This window comes from Pleurodeles waltl, chromosome 6 (assembly GCF_031143425.1).
Source record: "Pleurodeles waltl isolate 20211129_DDA chromosome 6, aPleWal1.hap1.20221129, whole genome shotgun sequence".
Classification (NCBI taxonomy): domain Eukaryota; kingdom Metazoa; phylum Chordata; class Amphibia; order Caudata; family Salamandridae; genus Pleurodeles; species Pleurodeles waltl.
This window is the reverse complement of record NC_090445.1, coordinates 858,085,271-858,102,144: the sequence shown is the minus strand read 5'-3', so window position 1 is coordinate 858,102,144 and position 16,874 is coordinate 858,085,271. Positions and strand designations below refer to the sequence as shown.

At 40.8% G+C, this 16,874-nt stretch overlaps 1 protein-coding gene across 5 annotated transcripts in view; it reads left to right on the top strand.

The window, feature by feature from the left end:
- The first annotated feature begins 600 nt into the window (after positions 1-600).
- The window catches only part of ARHGAP19 (Rho GTPase activating protein 19), a 223,159-nt gene continuing 206,885 nt past the window's right edge, over positions 601-16,874 (top strand). For all 5 annotated transcript variants that reach the window (XM_069239608.1, XM_069239607.1, XM_069239606.1 and 2 more), the window contains exon 1: positions 601-757. In XM_069239608.1, the coding sequence (XP_069095709.1) occupies positions 720-757 (38 nt within the window). In that variant the 5' untranslated portion in view covers positions 601-719. The remainder of the gene's footprint in view (positions 758-16,874) is intronic.

Genomic DNA, 16,874 nt, shown 5'->3' with positions numbered 1-16,874 from the left:
GTCCCATAGATGTGCATTAATGATCTCCAACTGACAATTAACGTAGACAAAGGCAGACTGGCTATGTTAAGAATTCAAGACGATGTTCTATAAAGTGATTTAGTTATAGCGCCCGAGTCTTTACAAAATTGAAAACGTGAAGAAAGTCCGTTATTTCTCTATTCGAAAGGTGGGCGACGCCAGTGGCTATGAAGCAGGTTAGCATTCTAGTTGTCAGAATGATGAAGGAAAACACTCGGAGGCTTCCAGTAACAACATAGGAGTGTTACAAAGGAAAAGAATGTTTACAATTAAACTCTGTTTAATCAGATTTTGTATGAAGTGCCTTTGCGTGTTTCCATTTCAAAGTAATAAGTGGAACATTCAGATTTTTTTCGCGCAGGCAAGAAGTTTCACTAAACCTGCTTCTACAGTATGTAGCTTTATTCAGAAAATTACACAGCTACGACAGAAGACTAAAACTGCCGCTTTCATTTGCAGTTGATGCACTTTCAGTCTTACGTTTATGTTTATTCTTCAATAGTGACAGCCCCCAGCAAGCTGGCTCGCATTTGAAATAAACCCCCGGAGGGAGTCCTAGCAGTGAAGGGACACTTTAATCCCACCCACCCCGAATGACGTTGAAAGCATCCAATCACTGGTTGTGGGCTGGAAGTGAGGATCCAACCAGGAAGAGGAGGAGGCGTGCTTAGCCGGGCAGCGGTGGATTTGAAAACAAGATGGCATCCGAAGGGGAACAGGAGAGAGAAAAAGCTAGGTGCGTGCATTAGTTTGGCTTGTTAATTTTTCGTGGTAGTTTAGGGTTGTGTGGTGGGATCAGCTTGGTACTCCTTCCCTGAAGGGGAGCACAATTCGGCACCGGAGGGCAATCGATGAAATGAAAGCCTGTCTTCATCCTTTCATTACATCCAAACAGCCCCTCCTTAGTCAAAAGAGGGCCTTAGCGTTTGGTAGTATTCGTCTAATTAGTCATTGGTAAACGCCACTGCGTTTTGTTAAATGACGGTGCCTCCGTTTTTCGAACAAATTAACCTTTGGTGATCCGTCGAATAGAAATTATAGTCTGCTTCTTTTTTTCAAACGATTTTCAAATGTATCCGGCAGAATGCACTGCTTCTGAAGCCTCCACGGACTGTGAAGTGGGATGTTTTGGGGGAAGAGTCCTGTTTTGATGCACGGGAGTTTCTTGTTTTTTTGTGTGTTGTCAGAGGCTTGCATGGAGTGTAACCGTAGTGAAACTTTAGTGGCGTCTTGGGCTCTGATTCTGCGGGCTCAGATCTCAATTGTAGAAATAAGACTAGTAGAAAAAGAGCATCCTGTAATCATCTTTTGAAGCACGCTGCTCGCCTTTTTCGTCTAATCATTCAGTAGTGTCTGTTGGCTGTAATTGTAAATGTATAGTGTGTAACACTTTACAACTGCGGTTTATGGGTAGTACCAATTGGTGTGCTTCCCTGGTTTTACCCACTGCACATTTGTATCTGTTCTTCCGTTACTGCGCTGTGCACTGTTTGTGGCTTGCATGGCATTGTTCAGCTCCTGTGCCTATTAAGTGTTCTGGTGGCCCTCTTTGAAACATAGGTATTGTGAATAGTAGTACTATGAGGCTAGATGAATTACACAGGTGGGCCCAACACCATATGTGTGATGGAAACTGAACACTAGAGATTCTAGTCTCAACATGATTAAGTTGGATTACATGTTTTCTACCTTTTCTTTTGAGCTTATGTCTGGCTATCTATGCCATTGAACTTTCGTTCGTACCCCCTTCATGTGTCTCCTTCAGTCCTTGAAAAATCATAAAAATATTACTAGATCTGCAGGTCGAGTACCTTGAATAATCTACTTGACCTAACTGTAATGTACTTGACCCGTAAACTGGTCGCAAATTGTGTGATCCTAGGCAAATATTGTATTTTACAGTTGCCTTTTTCTTCATTCTCACATGAGTTCACCTTCAAATATGTGAGTTGAGCATTTCTGCTGTAAAACATCCTCTTTTGTTTGATTAAATACACTAAACGTTTGCTCCATGTTTAACAAATCTAGCTCACATATAGGGTACACATGATCCACGCATGACTTGCCTCTTAGTTTAGACTTTTCATTCTTGGCGTGGTCTCCCTTAACTTTTTGCCTCTGTTCTCCAGGTTGTTGATGTGTGCTGGACTCTGATTTAGCTTTCTTTTTTTACTCTGGGCACTTTACCACTGCTAACCAGTGCTAAAGTGCAAGTGCTCCTTTACAAAATGTGTATGTAATTGGCTTATCCATGATTGGCATATTTTGTTTACTAGTAAGTCCCTAGTAAAGTGCACTAGAGGTGCCTGGGCCTGTAAATCAAATGCTAGTAGTGGGCCTGCAGCACTGGTTGTGCCACTCACATAAGTAGCTTTATAATCATGTCTCAAACCTGCCATTGTAGTGTCTGTGAGTGCAGTTTTAACTGTAAATTCGACTTGGCAAGGGTACCCACTTGCCAGGCCTAAATCTTCCCTTTTCTTACATGTCAGACACCCCTAAGGTTGGTCCTAGGTAGCCCGAAGGGCAGGTTGCAGTGTATGGTTAAAGTAATATGTCCTAACAGTGAAATATTGCTAAATTCGTTTTTCACTGTTGCAAGGCCTGTCCCTCTCATAGGTTAATATCAGGGCTACCTTTAAACCTGATTAAAGTGTAGATTGCCTTTGAAAGCGGATGGACATGTGGAGTTTGGGGTCTCTGAGCTCATAATTTCAAAATACATCTTTTAGTAAAATTGATTTTAAGATTGTGTTTGAAAATGCCAATTTTAGAAAGTGAGCATTTTCTTGCTCATACCATTTCTGTGACGCTGCCTATTTGTGGACTCCCTGTCTGGGTCAGTTTGACAGTTGGGCTGGTTGCACCTCACACTAGACAGTGACACAAAGGGAGCTGGGGGTGTAGCCTGCATATCCTGATGAGCCACCTGTGCTAGGAGGGAGGGGAGGAGTGGTCACTCGCACCTCATTTGCTGCTTCTGCCAGAGTAAGAGGGCAAAGACTGGACTTTGTGTGCCTTCCATCTTGAGAAGAAATCTCCAAGGGCCTGATTTAGAGCTTGCCTCCTGTTTGAAGTCTCGGGGACAGCAAAGACTTCTCTCTGCCAGCACCTGGAGTCTCTGGAGAAACTTCTACTCTGCCCTGTGGTGCCCATCCAGTTCCTGGGTCCCTGAAAGGAGAAGCTGGCAGCCTAAAGACAAGGAAATCCACACACAGAGCGCCGTGCGGGGAAAAGATTGACGCAACTCCGATCTGCGGCTGAAGAAATGACGCACCGTCGGCTCCACAGCTGAGAAATGGCCCTCCCAGGAAACGCGACCGAAGAATCGACGCACGGAGCAGGAGAAACGACGCGCAGCATCGCTGACGGAGGCTGGGAGATCACAACCCACGCTGGGGATTTTTCGGATCATCGTGCGGTGGGATTTCCGACTCAAGTACTGCTGGGCGTGGCAAAACAACGCAAGGCCTGCCCGGACCTGAGTGCTCACCGGATCGACGCATCACTCTCCTGCGGTGAGAAGAAACAACGCGCCTGACCTGGCGAAAGGAGAAACAATGCAAGATCCCGCTCGTGAGTGGAATCAACGCAGTGCAAGCCCTTTTTGACGCGCACTCGCCCGTGCGGGGTTATTTTTGACACACCTAAGGTACCTTTTCACGCTGACAGCGTTAGTGTGTGTTTGAAACTACTTAAAGGCTCTTTTTGATTTTTAATTGAGAACTTGACTTGTGTATTGTGGATTTTTGTCATTTTGGTCTTTTGTTTAGATAAATATTTCCTATTTTTCTAAACCTGTGTTGCGTCATTTTGTAGTGTTTTCATTAAGTTGGTGTGTGTGTGTGTGTGTGTTGGTACAAATACTTTACACCTAGCACTCTGAAGTTAAGCCTACTGCTCTGCCAAGCTACCAAGGGGGTAAGCAGGGGTTAGCTGAGGGTGATTCTCTTTTACACTGACTAGAGTGAGGGTTCTTGCTTGAACAGGTGGTAACCTGACTGTCAATCAAAGACCCCATTTCTAACAGTTTACTAATAGCTTTGCCATCAGGGCAGGAGTGTTTCTCAGTTTGTTTAAGCACTCAGTTTTAATAAATATATTACTAAAGCATGATGTGGTAGCTCACTGTCATTTACAGACAGTACATTTCCAAGAATTGTCCAAATACCTTCCCACTAACTTGCAGCTTTACTGACAAACTATATAATGTTTTAACAATAATCTGTGAAAATTGGGTTTCAGAAAACATTTCATTTGCACATCACCAAGTAAAGTGTTCTGGCTTTTTTTTTTTTATCCTATTAAAATATTTTTTTCATCACACAGAAGTACAAACATTTCTCTTTCACAGCTACTGAAATATATATTTTGAAATGTTTGTAAAGTTGACTTAGTTATATAAATGTTGTGCGTTAGGAAAAACTTGATACTAAAAGCCTTTCACTTCACGTAGGTCAGACAGTTCACCTTACAAAATCCTGGAACTCTGAAGTCACTAGGAAAAGTACCTGCATTGCAGGAAGACAAACTGACTTTTGACCTTGGTCTCTGAACACAGAGCAAATGGGACAAGATTAAGAGATAATGGCATCTTAATTAATAATTCAGTTTCTGACTGAATAGAACACCAGTTTTGTCCACTGGCCAGAAGGGTCGAGTGGAATCTAAAAAAAGCTCAACCTCATAAAATAAAACTTGCCATAGCGAGTGGAGTGGTCGAGTAGACTTTTTGAGCCCAGTCCTTGATTGTTGAGTTATACCTAACCCTTAGCTACACCATGCTGTTTGCTTATTCTGGAGGGCAGTCGTTCCTAACATTTACACTTATGTGGACCCCTGCTTAATCATTACTGGCTCCTGGGGGCTTCCACTGAGTAATTACTGGAAGGTAGGGACTTTTATGGTAGCATATTTAAAGTCTTGAACTGCGAAGAACTACTCAAAAAGATAGAAATATACATTCAAGCAGTGTTCAATGCTGACATATTTTTTTATATTGGTTTATGAATTAAATAAACTATTATTTTAATCAACAGGTTGGAGCTTTTCCAGATTCAATGGAGGTCCATACTATATTTGTTTGATACACTTACACTATTCTCATGAATCAATCTGATGACACTGTCTTAATTTTTAGCATCCATTTTCAAAATTCATTCGTATTTACAGAACATTTTAACATCAGTTTTACATTGTGCTTCTTTGTTAATATTTAATTATCTAAACCGTCACGGACTCGCAGGGTTCCTGGATCACAGGTTAAAAACTACTGTTGGGGGAACTGCGGAGCTCGATTTCTGTGTTCTAAACTTGCTTAACCTCCTGCTCATCTAGGTATCAAAAACAGGCACTTTTTTTTGTAAATGACACACAAAGCACTTCGGGCACATTGCATGTCGAACAACTAAACTATTGCACAGTTGAAACATATTGGGCTTACTATTAAATTCTCCTGCTTTTGGAAGGGAAAAGTTAAGATGCAGTGCAAAGTAGTGTTGCTCACCATGAATGAGTAGGCAGTTAGTTTTTTTCACTTGTTGTGGGGCGTGTTTACAGAAATTATTGTTAAAAATTGAGCTTTTTCATTTTGTGCTTGTATATTGAATCTATTGTGTGTGTAATGTGTATAGTGTTTTCTTTCTTATAAGCATTACAAAATAGCTATGCAAGAAGCTGTATAATTGAATTGAATGTGGCTGTAATGGTAAATCAAAATTGTGGAGATATGTCAATTATTTTTTCATTTATGGTTTATGATGTAAATTGAGCATTAGTTGCGCTCTATAAAGCACAGCTGTAGGCTAAGGACTATGTTGAAGAAATGGAGGTTAAGTTTAGGGGAAACAATGTTGTATTTATTTCAAAACCCAGCCATGAATATCCCTTTCGTCATCCGGGAATTCAGATTCTTAGGTTACATACTATTCCTTTTTACATGCTATTTTGGAGGAAGATATGGCAAGTGTAGATTGGGTTATCTTTTGCATCGAAGATTTTGTGAATGTTATGGGTCGTAATCAGCCTTATACTTGGCTTGTATGACCAGTTAGAGCTCAGTATACCTCAAGTTGCTTCTTTGTTTTTTTTAATACATATTAATGTCTTGGATAAAAAAGATTGTGTAAACTGCACTTAGAATAGGTGAACTAAAAGGTTTATGAATACAACAAACTTAAAGATGATAAATTACAATGAATAATGGTTAGCATGAGTTGGAGGGAAGGATACTTCAGAATCGTAAAAAAAAACATTGAAGAACGTGACTAGTGAAAATGTGTGATTACATTTTAATACACAACAGCATCAGAATAAACTTTATACTGATAATTGCCAAGCAAAGCATGAAAAAGGGTCCAATGTCTAAGTTTATAGGTATATGGAAAAGGAATTTTTTTTCTCCAAAAATCCAGGGCATAAGTGGCCAGCTTGGACATCTAATCAAAGGGAGGTGAACACTACGGGTAAGTAGAACCTGGGTCCCTGATGAGTTATACTGAAACCTTCAACCAGTAATACCACTTGTGATCACCACTATAGCTCATTATTGGATGGCATCATCATGGGGTTTCACACTTGGATACTCCTTTCTCCAGGTGAATGCAATCTCCATCTGGGAGGATAGAGATGGGATCTGTGTAGTGAAAGAGAGGGTCTAAAATTATCTACTGTGCCTAAACTATCCAGTATAATAATGGAGTTAAAAAGGTACAGGGATAAGGTTAAAAGCAACAAAGTTACATGTAGCTGACATGTTAATTGTCCAGTGTATCATAACAAATGGTCAACATTCTCCTGGCCTTGCCACCCAAAAGGGTTATTGGTCTTCATCAGAACCTAATTAGTTATTACCAGATCCCTAAGGTAGTGGTTTCTTTCGCAGTCTGCAACAATGTTATGCTTTCAGGTCTGGAGGAATTTTTCTGAAAAGAAATGTGGAACAGAACATACAGAAAGCACATTTGTTGGCAGTGTTCACAACTCTTTTAATGCAAATTCAAATCTCTCTAGAGTATCCTCCCACTTCATAGTTCAAAACAGACTGTGATTGCATCCATATGTATCAACGGTTTCTGTTACGTCACAAAGTAATCAACACTTGTTAACCATTGATTATACCCCTTCTGTGTGGCAATATAATGTGGAATGATACATTAATCAACGTGCTCTCTTAATAATTCACAACTAAAAACAAGTACCAAGGAACACAATGCATTTCCTAGAAATACCTTACAGTGTCTGCTGCATTACTCTACAGGAAAGTGGGCGAGGTGGGGGTCTCCAACCACTCTAATCATGTTTGAAAAAATAGAAATACGAGTAAACAATCGTCTCACGTAATGGGTAGAGTAGACTTAGCTTCTTTTAATGTACAGGCTGCCATAGTTCCTCCATAAAAGTACTAGCCCATATCTTTGCATTCTTGAAGGCCATGATCTATTATTTCTGATTTTTAAGGGCATTACACTACGCTTGCAAAATCCCATCATGATGCCATCCAGTATTAAACCATAGTGGTGATCACTTACACCACAAGCGGTCTTACTGGTTGAGGATTTCGGGACAGCTCCTCAGTGACCCAGGTTCTAGCATAGGAGCTATCACCTCAGAGAGGTAGGAGAATGGCCCTTAAAAACCTCACTGACTCCCAATTAATAACCTGAACACGCAAAAAGTGGGGCGGGGATCTGTTCCACCAGCGACACTTTATGATCCTTGTTCTATACTGAATATTTGATCCTCCAATGAGATAGAGCCCTTTTTATGGATGGAAAGGCCTCACCCACGTTGTTGTGGCACGCTTCATCATAGGCCAGTCCATCTCACTGGATTAAGATAGTACTAACCCAGCGGTCTCGACCGTAGCCTCAAAGGAGAGCTAGGGGCAGAGAGATCTAAATAAAGTATCTACTGGTTAGTAGGGAACCAGAATCGTTAGAGTAAAAAGGTTAAAATTACCTACGTATCCACCCACAGCGTCTACCTTTATTTTTGATGATGCAGGGTAGATTAAAAATAAAATTGTTGCCAACCCCTCATTCTGTTATCAGGGGGGCTAGTAAAACGGTGTGCTCAAGTTCTGAAATGGATCTCCACACCGTATTTGAAGGCCACATTTTAATTTTGTGCATGCAGGAAAGGTAAGACTAGTTCTTGCCTGGTCCTGTATGCGTCCCCCTGCAACTGTCAGGGGAATGCCTCATCAGTCTATAGGAGGGGAGTCTCCCCTATGTCACAGACTCATCGAGGAGTGTGCTCCTCAGTGCCACCAAGCGACAGTACTAAGAGCACTCCCCTTAATGTGTGTTCATATGTTAATGCTGTTCAAACTTGTATTTATGGTTCAGTAATGAAAAGTCTTTGTTATTAGGGGAGCTCTGTAAATAAACGTTTTTAAGGTCAAATTGCACTACTGACAGTGGTTCTAGTTAAAAAAAAAAAAGTAAAAAATAAAACTGTACACACGTTTGAAAAGTTTAACAATATGAGGCTACGTATAATGCTTCCAGAATGCTCTCTGATTAGATGCAAATGTTTGCAGAGGCTTGTAAGCAAGAGTGATGATTCTTTGCTTTCAAAATAAATTGTTCTGAAAAAATGCAAGTAGGAAAAAAAAAAATATGTCGTTCCTATGAAATTTATGTGCTATTTCTTTAAAGCGTCATTTAGTAAACTGTATTGATGCATGCTAGCATTTCCCAAAAATATTCCTAATGGAAAATTAATTTAGCCATTTTCAACAAGATTATGGTAAGCATGAAAATAAACAAACAATGGCAAAGCCAAGCGATCCAACATTTTTTCCTGAGTCTTTTGGTTTCGTCAGTGCATGTCTTGTTTTGACATGGCTTTTGTAACAATTTATTGTTGTGGGAGCTGCCAGGCCCGAACTGTTGTAACAAACACAGGCAAAAAGAAAAAAAGGTTTTTGGTCTCAAAAAGTACACACTGCCACCAGTGGCGTAACAAAAGGTCCCCAGCCCCCCCTCAGCACAGAACCTGCCCTGAGTGAGTCTGGAGGGGGGCCCCTCCATGTTCTTTTCAGGGGAGCCCCCTCCAGTTTCAGTACGTTTGCCATAGTAGTTCCTGGCACTGAACAAAACTACTTTGTGTGCCAATATGGTCCTTGTAGAAGAGCAGAATGCGATCACACAGTAAAGCCAGCCGACAGATAAAGAGAGAAATATAAGTTTAACAAAAACTAAATGTCTTTGTTAATGCCAGACCTAACTATGGACCCAATTCTTAAAGAAAGTCAAAAGTGCACCCGTGGTATGTCTTTGAACTGGTGGCTTTCATGAATTCACAAGAACTTACAGCAGTAGACCAGGAAATCGTATTCCTAGAAAAATATTTGTGAACTGTATTTTAGCATAAGCAAATACGCATGTATAGATTTGCTCATGTGAAAATCTATTGAGCGTTTACAATTTCACTTTCCCCCCATCACTTTTTTTCCCCAACCCTGGAAGAACTTCTACCATTGTCAGGAGTAAATTTCCAACCTTTCTCACTATGGGAAAAGATTAGAGAAGAGCTGGTGAAAATCCTTAAAACATGCAAGTTAGTAGGTTTGCAGAATCAAAGGTATACCAGCCCTGGAACTTTTGCTTACTGCTTCCTCCAACCCTAGTATGTAGATCTGCGGAAAGGTGGCAAAATAAGGAAATTGCTGTATTAGGGATTAAAATTTCAAGTGTTCTATCCCTACTATAGTGGTAGCCCTGGCATAAACAGTGAGGCTGTTATCAGAGCTCTTACAAAATGAGATTGCTGCCATAATTTGTCGCCAAACTACATTGCACCAACGGGAGAAGTAGATTTCTTTTTTTACAGGACAAGTATATTTAAGAAGCAACCTGTCCCATGAACATGTGGATATTTTATTAAATTCCACACCCCTAAACTATTACATCAGATGTTGTGAGCAGTACTTCAGCTGTATGTGATGATGGGGCTTGAGCAGGCTCTTGGGTGGATGGTGTTTTTTGGCTTTAGGTTTTCCGATTCTTGAATCTGGAGTATGTGCCAGTGGTGCACAGTGCCTGCCACATAATTCTTGCACAGTTCCGGGTCCTGTCGATGCAGGAGCCAGAGTCTCGCTTCCTCAAGAACTAATGGGAGTTGCTCCACGAGTGGGAGGTGGCGTGATAAACTCCAGCAAATCCACAGTGTTATACACAATGTGTTGGGAGGAGGCTAGAGAGGGCATTGATTGTCCCCACTAGTCTCCAGTAATCAACAAGCAGTGTCAAGAGATGCCCCTCTACATATCATTATGTCCTGGGCAAACATAGACACTGGAGTTGGGTTTTATTTGAAAATTGTATGGTAGTCTCTAGAATCAATCACACGTGGGAGAAGAGGACAGATCAGCATTCAATACTAAGTGAGGCTCAATGTTTGCCCAAGTTGTAGTCACTATCAAATAAGTCCAGGAAAAGATTGGTGGTCAGGACCAATACATCAGGGGTGTGGATTTTTTAAATGTATATACTTGCCAAAAGGATGCAACGCTTCAGAAACTTACTTGTCCAGAAAAAAAAAATCTGTCTGGGCATTTTGGTGGCATATAGTGAAATGACAACTGAGCGAAGTGTTCTAATTATATTAGGGCTCTGGTAACAGGATCTCTGATCATACTCTTACTCTATCAAGGTTTTTATTATAGCTAGGCTCTGATTTTCTCATATTTCTGCAAATATACGTACAATGAAGTTGGCAGTTGCTCCAATGTTGAGATGCCCCTTTGAATGCTCGTTAACATGCATGTCGGAGGGTATTCACCAACTCCCCTCCAAACTTTTCCCAAACTAGGAAGAGTTATAAGTTTCATCTTGTCGGAGACCGGAGTATAACATTTTACAGGGTAAGGGAAAATGGGATGTAAAAACAGTGACTGTACAATTGCATGAACAAATATAACACATCTGAACATACTTGTGAAGTGCATGTTCACCCTAGGGTTTCTTGGCACAAAAACAGTTGTTTATTGTTACCCATCTCAACAGTTGACATTTTATCAACCTTGGAAGGATAAAAGGTTTCAGCCATACTTCTGTAAACATTTGTGAATCCCTGAAATTCTGAAACCTGCACCAATGCAAGAGCTTATCTGTGGCTGCAGTTTTGGGTCTTTAAGAATTGGACTCCTGACTTATTTCCATTTTGCACAAATTACCCCTCAGTTTCTTTATATGTATTGGCATACATCAAACCTATTTACTAAAACATGCCTCTGAGAAAATTGAGCAGCAGTTTAGCAGAATGCTTCTCTCAAGTTGACTGTTTTTTAGTTGTTTGATTTTGGAGCAAAACAATCCTCAATCTTGCTTTCAGGCTTCGTATTAGAATCGGGGAGAATTCTGTGAGAATTTTGAGTAGCTTCATATACTGCCAGAGTGTACAAGTATATGTACTGGAACCATAGTTTATAATGCTTCCTGTAATTCCTTACAGCAGTGGCTCTAATAGCAAGAACTTTGCTTTAATAAATCATATAAACTGGTTTAAACCATTTAAACTTTGAAATACACATCTTGTTTTAGTAGCTGACAATCCTTTCAGAGATTAATACATTAAATGTCAGCCATATGGAGGCTGGGCCTATTTGTTCTTTGGACAAAGTAAACCTGAAACCTTGTTCCCCTTGACCACAAAAAATATGTCTTGGGCTTCGGATGATAGAGTTCCACATGCCTGAGTACACTCATTGTCCTGCGATCAGTGATGGTGAGTTTAGACAGCATCCTTTTATCTTCCTACATTCGGCCCATGAGCCACAACCAGCACAGTTAAAGGAGCTTCAACCAGGGAGACTGTTTCCTGTTGCTCTCTGCTACAAAGCATTTTTGAGGTTGCAAGCATCCTGATTCGCAGAATCGGGCCGTTTGCGACCTCAAATGCTTTTTGGGATGTACGAAGCCCAAATTGTGATTTGTAACTTGTTACCAAATTGCATTTTGAGTTTTGTGATTCGGTATTTCGAAGTGGTGTGTTGAAGGGCTTCCCTTTATAATACCGAATTGGAATGGTGTGAACGAATATTTTGCGACTGAAATGCAATAGCAAAACATTTGCAGTTCACCACCAATTGAAAGTTGGTGGTAATCCATTTGCAAATGGGATGGGGGCCCAAGGGACCCCTTTCCCTTTGAGAATGGTTGGGAAAATATTTTTTAATGGCAGGCAGTGCCTACTCCTTGAAAAAAAAAAAAGAAAAAAAAATGTAACTTCGAAGGTAAAATGTTTTTCTTCTTTTTAAACACATCCTGGTTCCTCTAAGGAAAATGGGCTTGTTATAAATGGGGTCTTTAACTGGCAGTCATTCTACACCCTGTCCAAGTAGGGTACCCTTCACTCTAGTCAGGGTAAGGAAGCAACACACCTAAGATAACCCCTGTTCACCCCCTTGGTAGCTTGGCACAAGCAGTCAGGCTTATCTCAGAGGCAATGTGTAAAATATTTGTACATACACACGCAGTAACACAGTGAAAACACCACAAAAGGACTCTTGAAGTTAAGAGTCTTAATCCATAAGTCAGTGGTTGTGTTGTTTTAGCACAAAGTACCTGGTAAATGTAAAAAATGCAGCCGCAAGGGAGGTGATGCGTCGGAAAAGCAAGCAATGCATTAATTCCTTACTCGCAAGTGAGGCAGTGCGTCGATTCTTTCCACTGCTGGGCAGGCGATAGGTCATTTCCTTCCCCACATGAGGACGATATGTGGATTTCTGGACATGCAGCCTCGGGTCCTTGCTGCGATGTTGGAGAGTTGACACACAGGGTCGATGGGTGAAAAATTCTCACGTGCTGTGTGGAGGGTCCGCATAGAGAACAGGCCCTGCATTGATTCTCCAGCCTCTAGGCAGGTGCTGCATCGAATTTTCAGCCATGGGACAGGTGCTGGGTCGATTTATTATTTATTTTCTTTTCCGTTTTTTCAGCCGCGCAGACAGCAGTGTCTGGATTTTCTCCCTCAGGTTACCATCTTCCACTTCTAAGGGCCCAGGGACTGGATTTGGCACCACTTAGCAAGTCAGGACTCTCAGCAGAAGAGCGCTGGTACTGGCAATCTTTGATGTCCCTGAGATTTCACAACAGGAGGCGAGCTCAGCTCAGCTCAAGCTCCTTGGAAAGCAGGATGTAGAAAGCAAAGTCCAGTCCTTTCACTCCCAGGGCAGAGGCAGAAGCAGCAACAGCAGCAGGCCAGCACAGCAAGGCAACAGGCAGAGTGGCAGGTCCTCCTCAAGCTTCCTGCTCTTCTCCCTGGCAGAATGTCCTCAATCCAAACGTTTTCTGAGGTTGTGGGGTCAGCAGTCTAATACTTTGAATCTTTTCTGCCTTTGAAGTAGGCAAACTTTAAAGGAAATCTTTGTAGTGCACAAGACCCTGCCTTTCCCTGTCCTGGCCCCAGGCAAACTCTAGGGGGTTGGAGACTGCTTTGTGTAAGGACAGGCACAGCCCTATTTAGGTGCAAGTGTCTTCTCCTCCCTCCACTCTAGCCCAGGAAGCCCATCCGGATATGCAGGACACACCTCAGCTCCCTCTATGTGACTGTCTAAAGTGAATTCACAAACATTTCAACTGTCAGTCTAACCCACATGTGTATTCCACAGCCAGGCAGAGGCACAGAATGGTTAAGCAAGATAATGCCCACTTTCTAAAAGTGGAATTTTCAAACTTACAACCATAAAGCCAACTTCACAAAAAGATGCATTTTTAACTGGAGTTCAGATACCCCAAACTCCATACCTCTAATTGTTCCCAAGGGGGAAACTGCACTTAAAAGACATCTCAAGGCAAACCCTATGTTACTCTGAGAGAGATAGGCCTTGCAATAGCGAAAAACCGAACTTAGCAGTATTTCACTATCAGGACATGTAAAACACACCAGTACACGTCCTACATTTGAAATACATTGCACCCTGCCCACGGGGCTGCCTTGGGCATTCCTTAGGGGTGACTTGCATGTAGAAAAAGGGAAGGTTTGGACCTGGAAAAAGGGTACACTTGCCAGGTCGAATTGGCAGTTCAAAACTGCACACACAGACACTGCAGTGGCAGGTGCGAGGCAGGTTTACAGGGCTACTCATTTGGGTGGCACAATTAGTGCTGCAGGCCCACTAGCACCATTTGATTTACAGGCCCTGGGCGCACACAGTGCACCTTACTAGGGACCTACCAGTAAATCAAATATGCCAATCGTGGATAAACCAGTCACCAATCCAATTTAGACAGAGGGTACTTGCACTTTAGCACTGGTCAGCAATGGTAAAGTGGCCAAAGTCCTAAAACCAGCAAAAACAGATGAGAAAAAATAGAAGGAAGAAGGCAAAAAGTAAAAATAAAAAAAAATTGCTTTATTTTCAAAGCAAAAAGTGTTGATATGAAGGTTCAGTGGGAGGCAAACTGGATTATGAATCAAACTCCTCCGTAGAGAATTCCACTGAAGATTTTTTCTGTAAATATAATCAGCAATACACTAGTAATTTCACTAGCATAAATAGTACCACTAATCAGTGAAATAGTTTGCTCATGGCACATAGGTTGCCCAAAGAAAACAATATGCAAGGCATAATCAAATCGCTCAATCAACTAGCCAAGTCATTAGATGGAGAACAATATTTTCTTTGCACATACTTCATGCTACAAGAAAGCATCATAAAATATAGCGATGTAAGAATGTGCATTTATGCCTAAATACACTGCACACTTCGTCCTTGTAATATTTATTACATGTTAGTCATTGAAAGATACAATAGAGTTTGTACTGGCACTTTATGATGAGCATAAAACTATTGTGGTTGCTATCTGCTTTTCATTCCCTTGTTGAATTCACTGCTAGGAGGCTTCATGATTGTCTGGTGCCTGTCCTTCATATTTTAATTATTGTGAAACAGTGCAGAGCTCGAAGTCGCTAACGTTTTGGTTTTTCGTTTTTTTTTTTTTAATTGTAAACATCGAATAAATTAAGTTTTTCTTTTTGCTGTGCTGGGGCACACCAAGGTACTTTCGTCGGTAGTTGACAGTGAAAGTACATAATGAAAAAATCGATCATATTATAATTAAATTGTGCATAAAAGGTAGAATTACCAGCAAAGCAATCGCAAACGGGCATTGGCTACTGACTTGCCAACATTATAACTAACTTGTCTTTATTACAATACCCTTGGTACCCTTTTGTTCCAGATGATCGAAGAGAATTGTGTGATCGACAGTGTTGAAAGCAGTTATTGGAGCTTTCACTTAACATTAAGGAAGGTTGATTCACTGGAAAGGGGGAATCCTGGGCTTAGATAATCAACCATTACTGGCAATTGGGCATCTTCCAGTTATAAGTTTTATATTTTTATTTAAATGTCAAATTAATCATTATAGAAAATACAAATTTAGACTCAGAAGAAAAAATAATTAATAAATGAAACAATTCAATGTGCCTTTAAGAAATTGAGTAACCACAACACATTTATTTCCAAACACTACTAGAAAACTGTTTTCATTGGTCATTAACGTTGTGTCCAGAGCAAAATAAACAAAAAACATTTTTACAAAATAGGCTCTTTCTGCACTTTCATAGTGACAACATAGCCATGGAGATCTCTGCGCATTACCTTGCTAGATCACATTGCTTCAGCTGAGGGAGTGAGATGAACATGTTATTTCGCTTACAGAGATAGTCTGTGGTTGGAGCTGAATTTGAATGATTTTCTGAAAGGCAAATGAAAACAAATGCTCATGCATAACATGTATCATGACCTTTTCAAAATGTGGCTGGGTTATGCTAACTAAACCAAACCTGTGGTAAACATGATTTTTCTAATGAATATTAATTTCTCACAGTCACTGAGCTTGTGATATATAATCGGTAGGTTTCCTTTATGCCCTCATCTTTCTGATCAAAGTAATGGCTCTGTCCGTTCTTCCTGTGGGCAGAAGGCCTGAATAACGAGGCATTACCGCACTATGCCCTTCCAGACAGCAATTGCCCAGTAAACCTTCCTTCTTAGAGTTAGTTCACAGGGAGTGAACTTATAACTGAGGTTGTTACTGTCAGTGTAATGTTGTGAATGTCAGTGGAAAAAATAGGGTATTAATTAAGGGGATTATGACCCACCATAAACTATAACCACTTTCTTGTTTGGGTGAATCACTAAATCTCTAAATTAGCCTGAACTCAACCTTATGTAGATAGGAGACATGCTTAACTTGAAGGCAATGTGTAAAGTATTCATGCAGTACTAAAACAGCAATAAATTCAAAACCCAAGAAAAATCCCAAATCAATATAGATTAAATCCTAATAAATAAAATGATGATAAAACAACAAAAATATAAGGGGAACCGAAGATTTGACTTTTTAAAATTTTTAATCAAATTAGCGCCAAAAAGGTACAAATGCCAACCACGATCAACTGGTCGAGTTAAAACGGTTTGAGGTCAACGCAATGTATTGTGAGTCAGAAGTAGAACCGAGGTTCAACCCAGCTGGAATTTTTACCTTGGGACTTAGTCTAAAAAATGGAAGTCTACAATCTTTAGTGGGGCAAAGCAGCAGGCTTCAGGTAAGGATAGTTCCTCAATATTGGAATGAGATCCATGTGAAGCAGTTGGTTTTTGGCAGGAAGCCTCAGAATGGGGGAAATTTGAATTGCGCATTCAAAGAAGATCCCTCAGCGGCCAGATACTGTTAGCACCTTCGTCCGGTCAAGATGTCTTGTTGCATGCTTAGTCTAATTTTTGGAGATCAAATTCCTCCAGCTGGGCAAGGCTGCACCTGAAGAGGCCTCCACAAGGCTGGATACCTTTTCTGTAAGGTCCTGTTGAATTGGATTTGCTGCTGCAGAAATGCTGA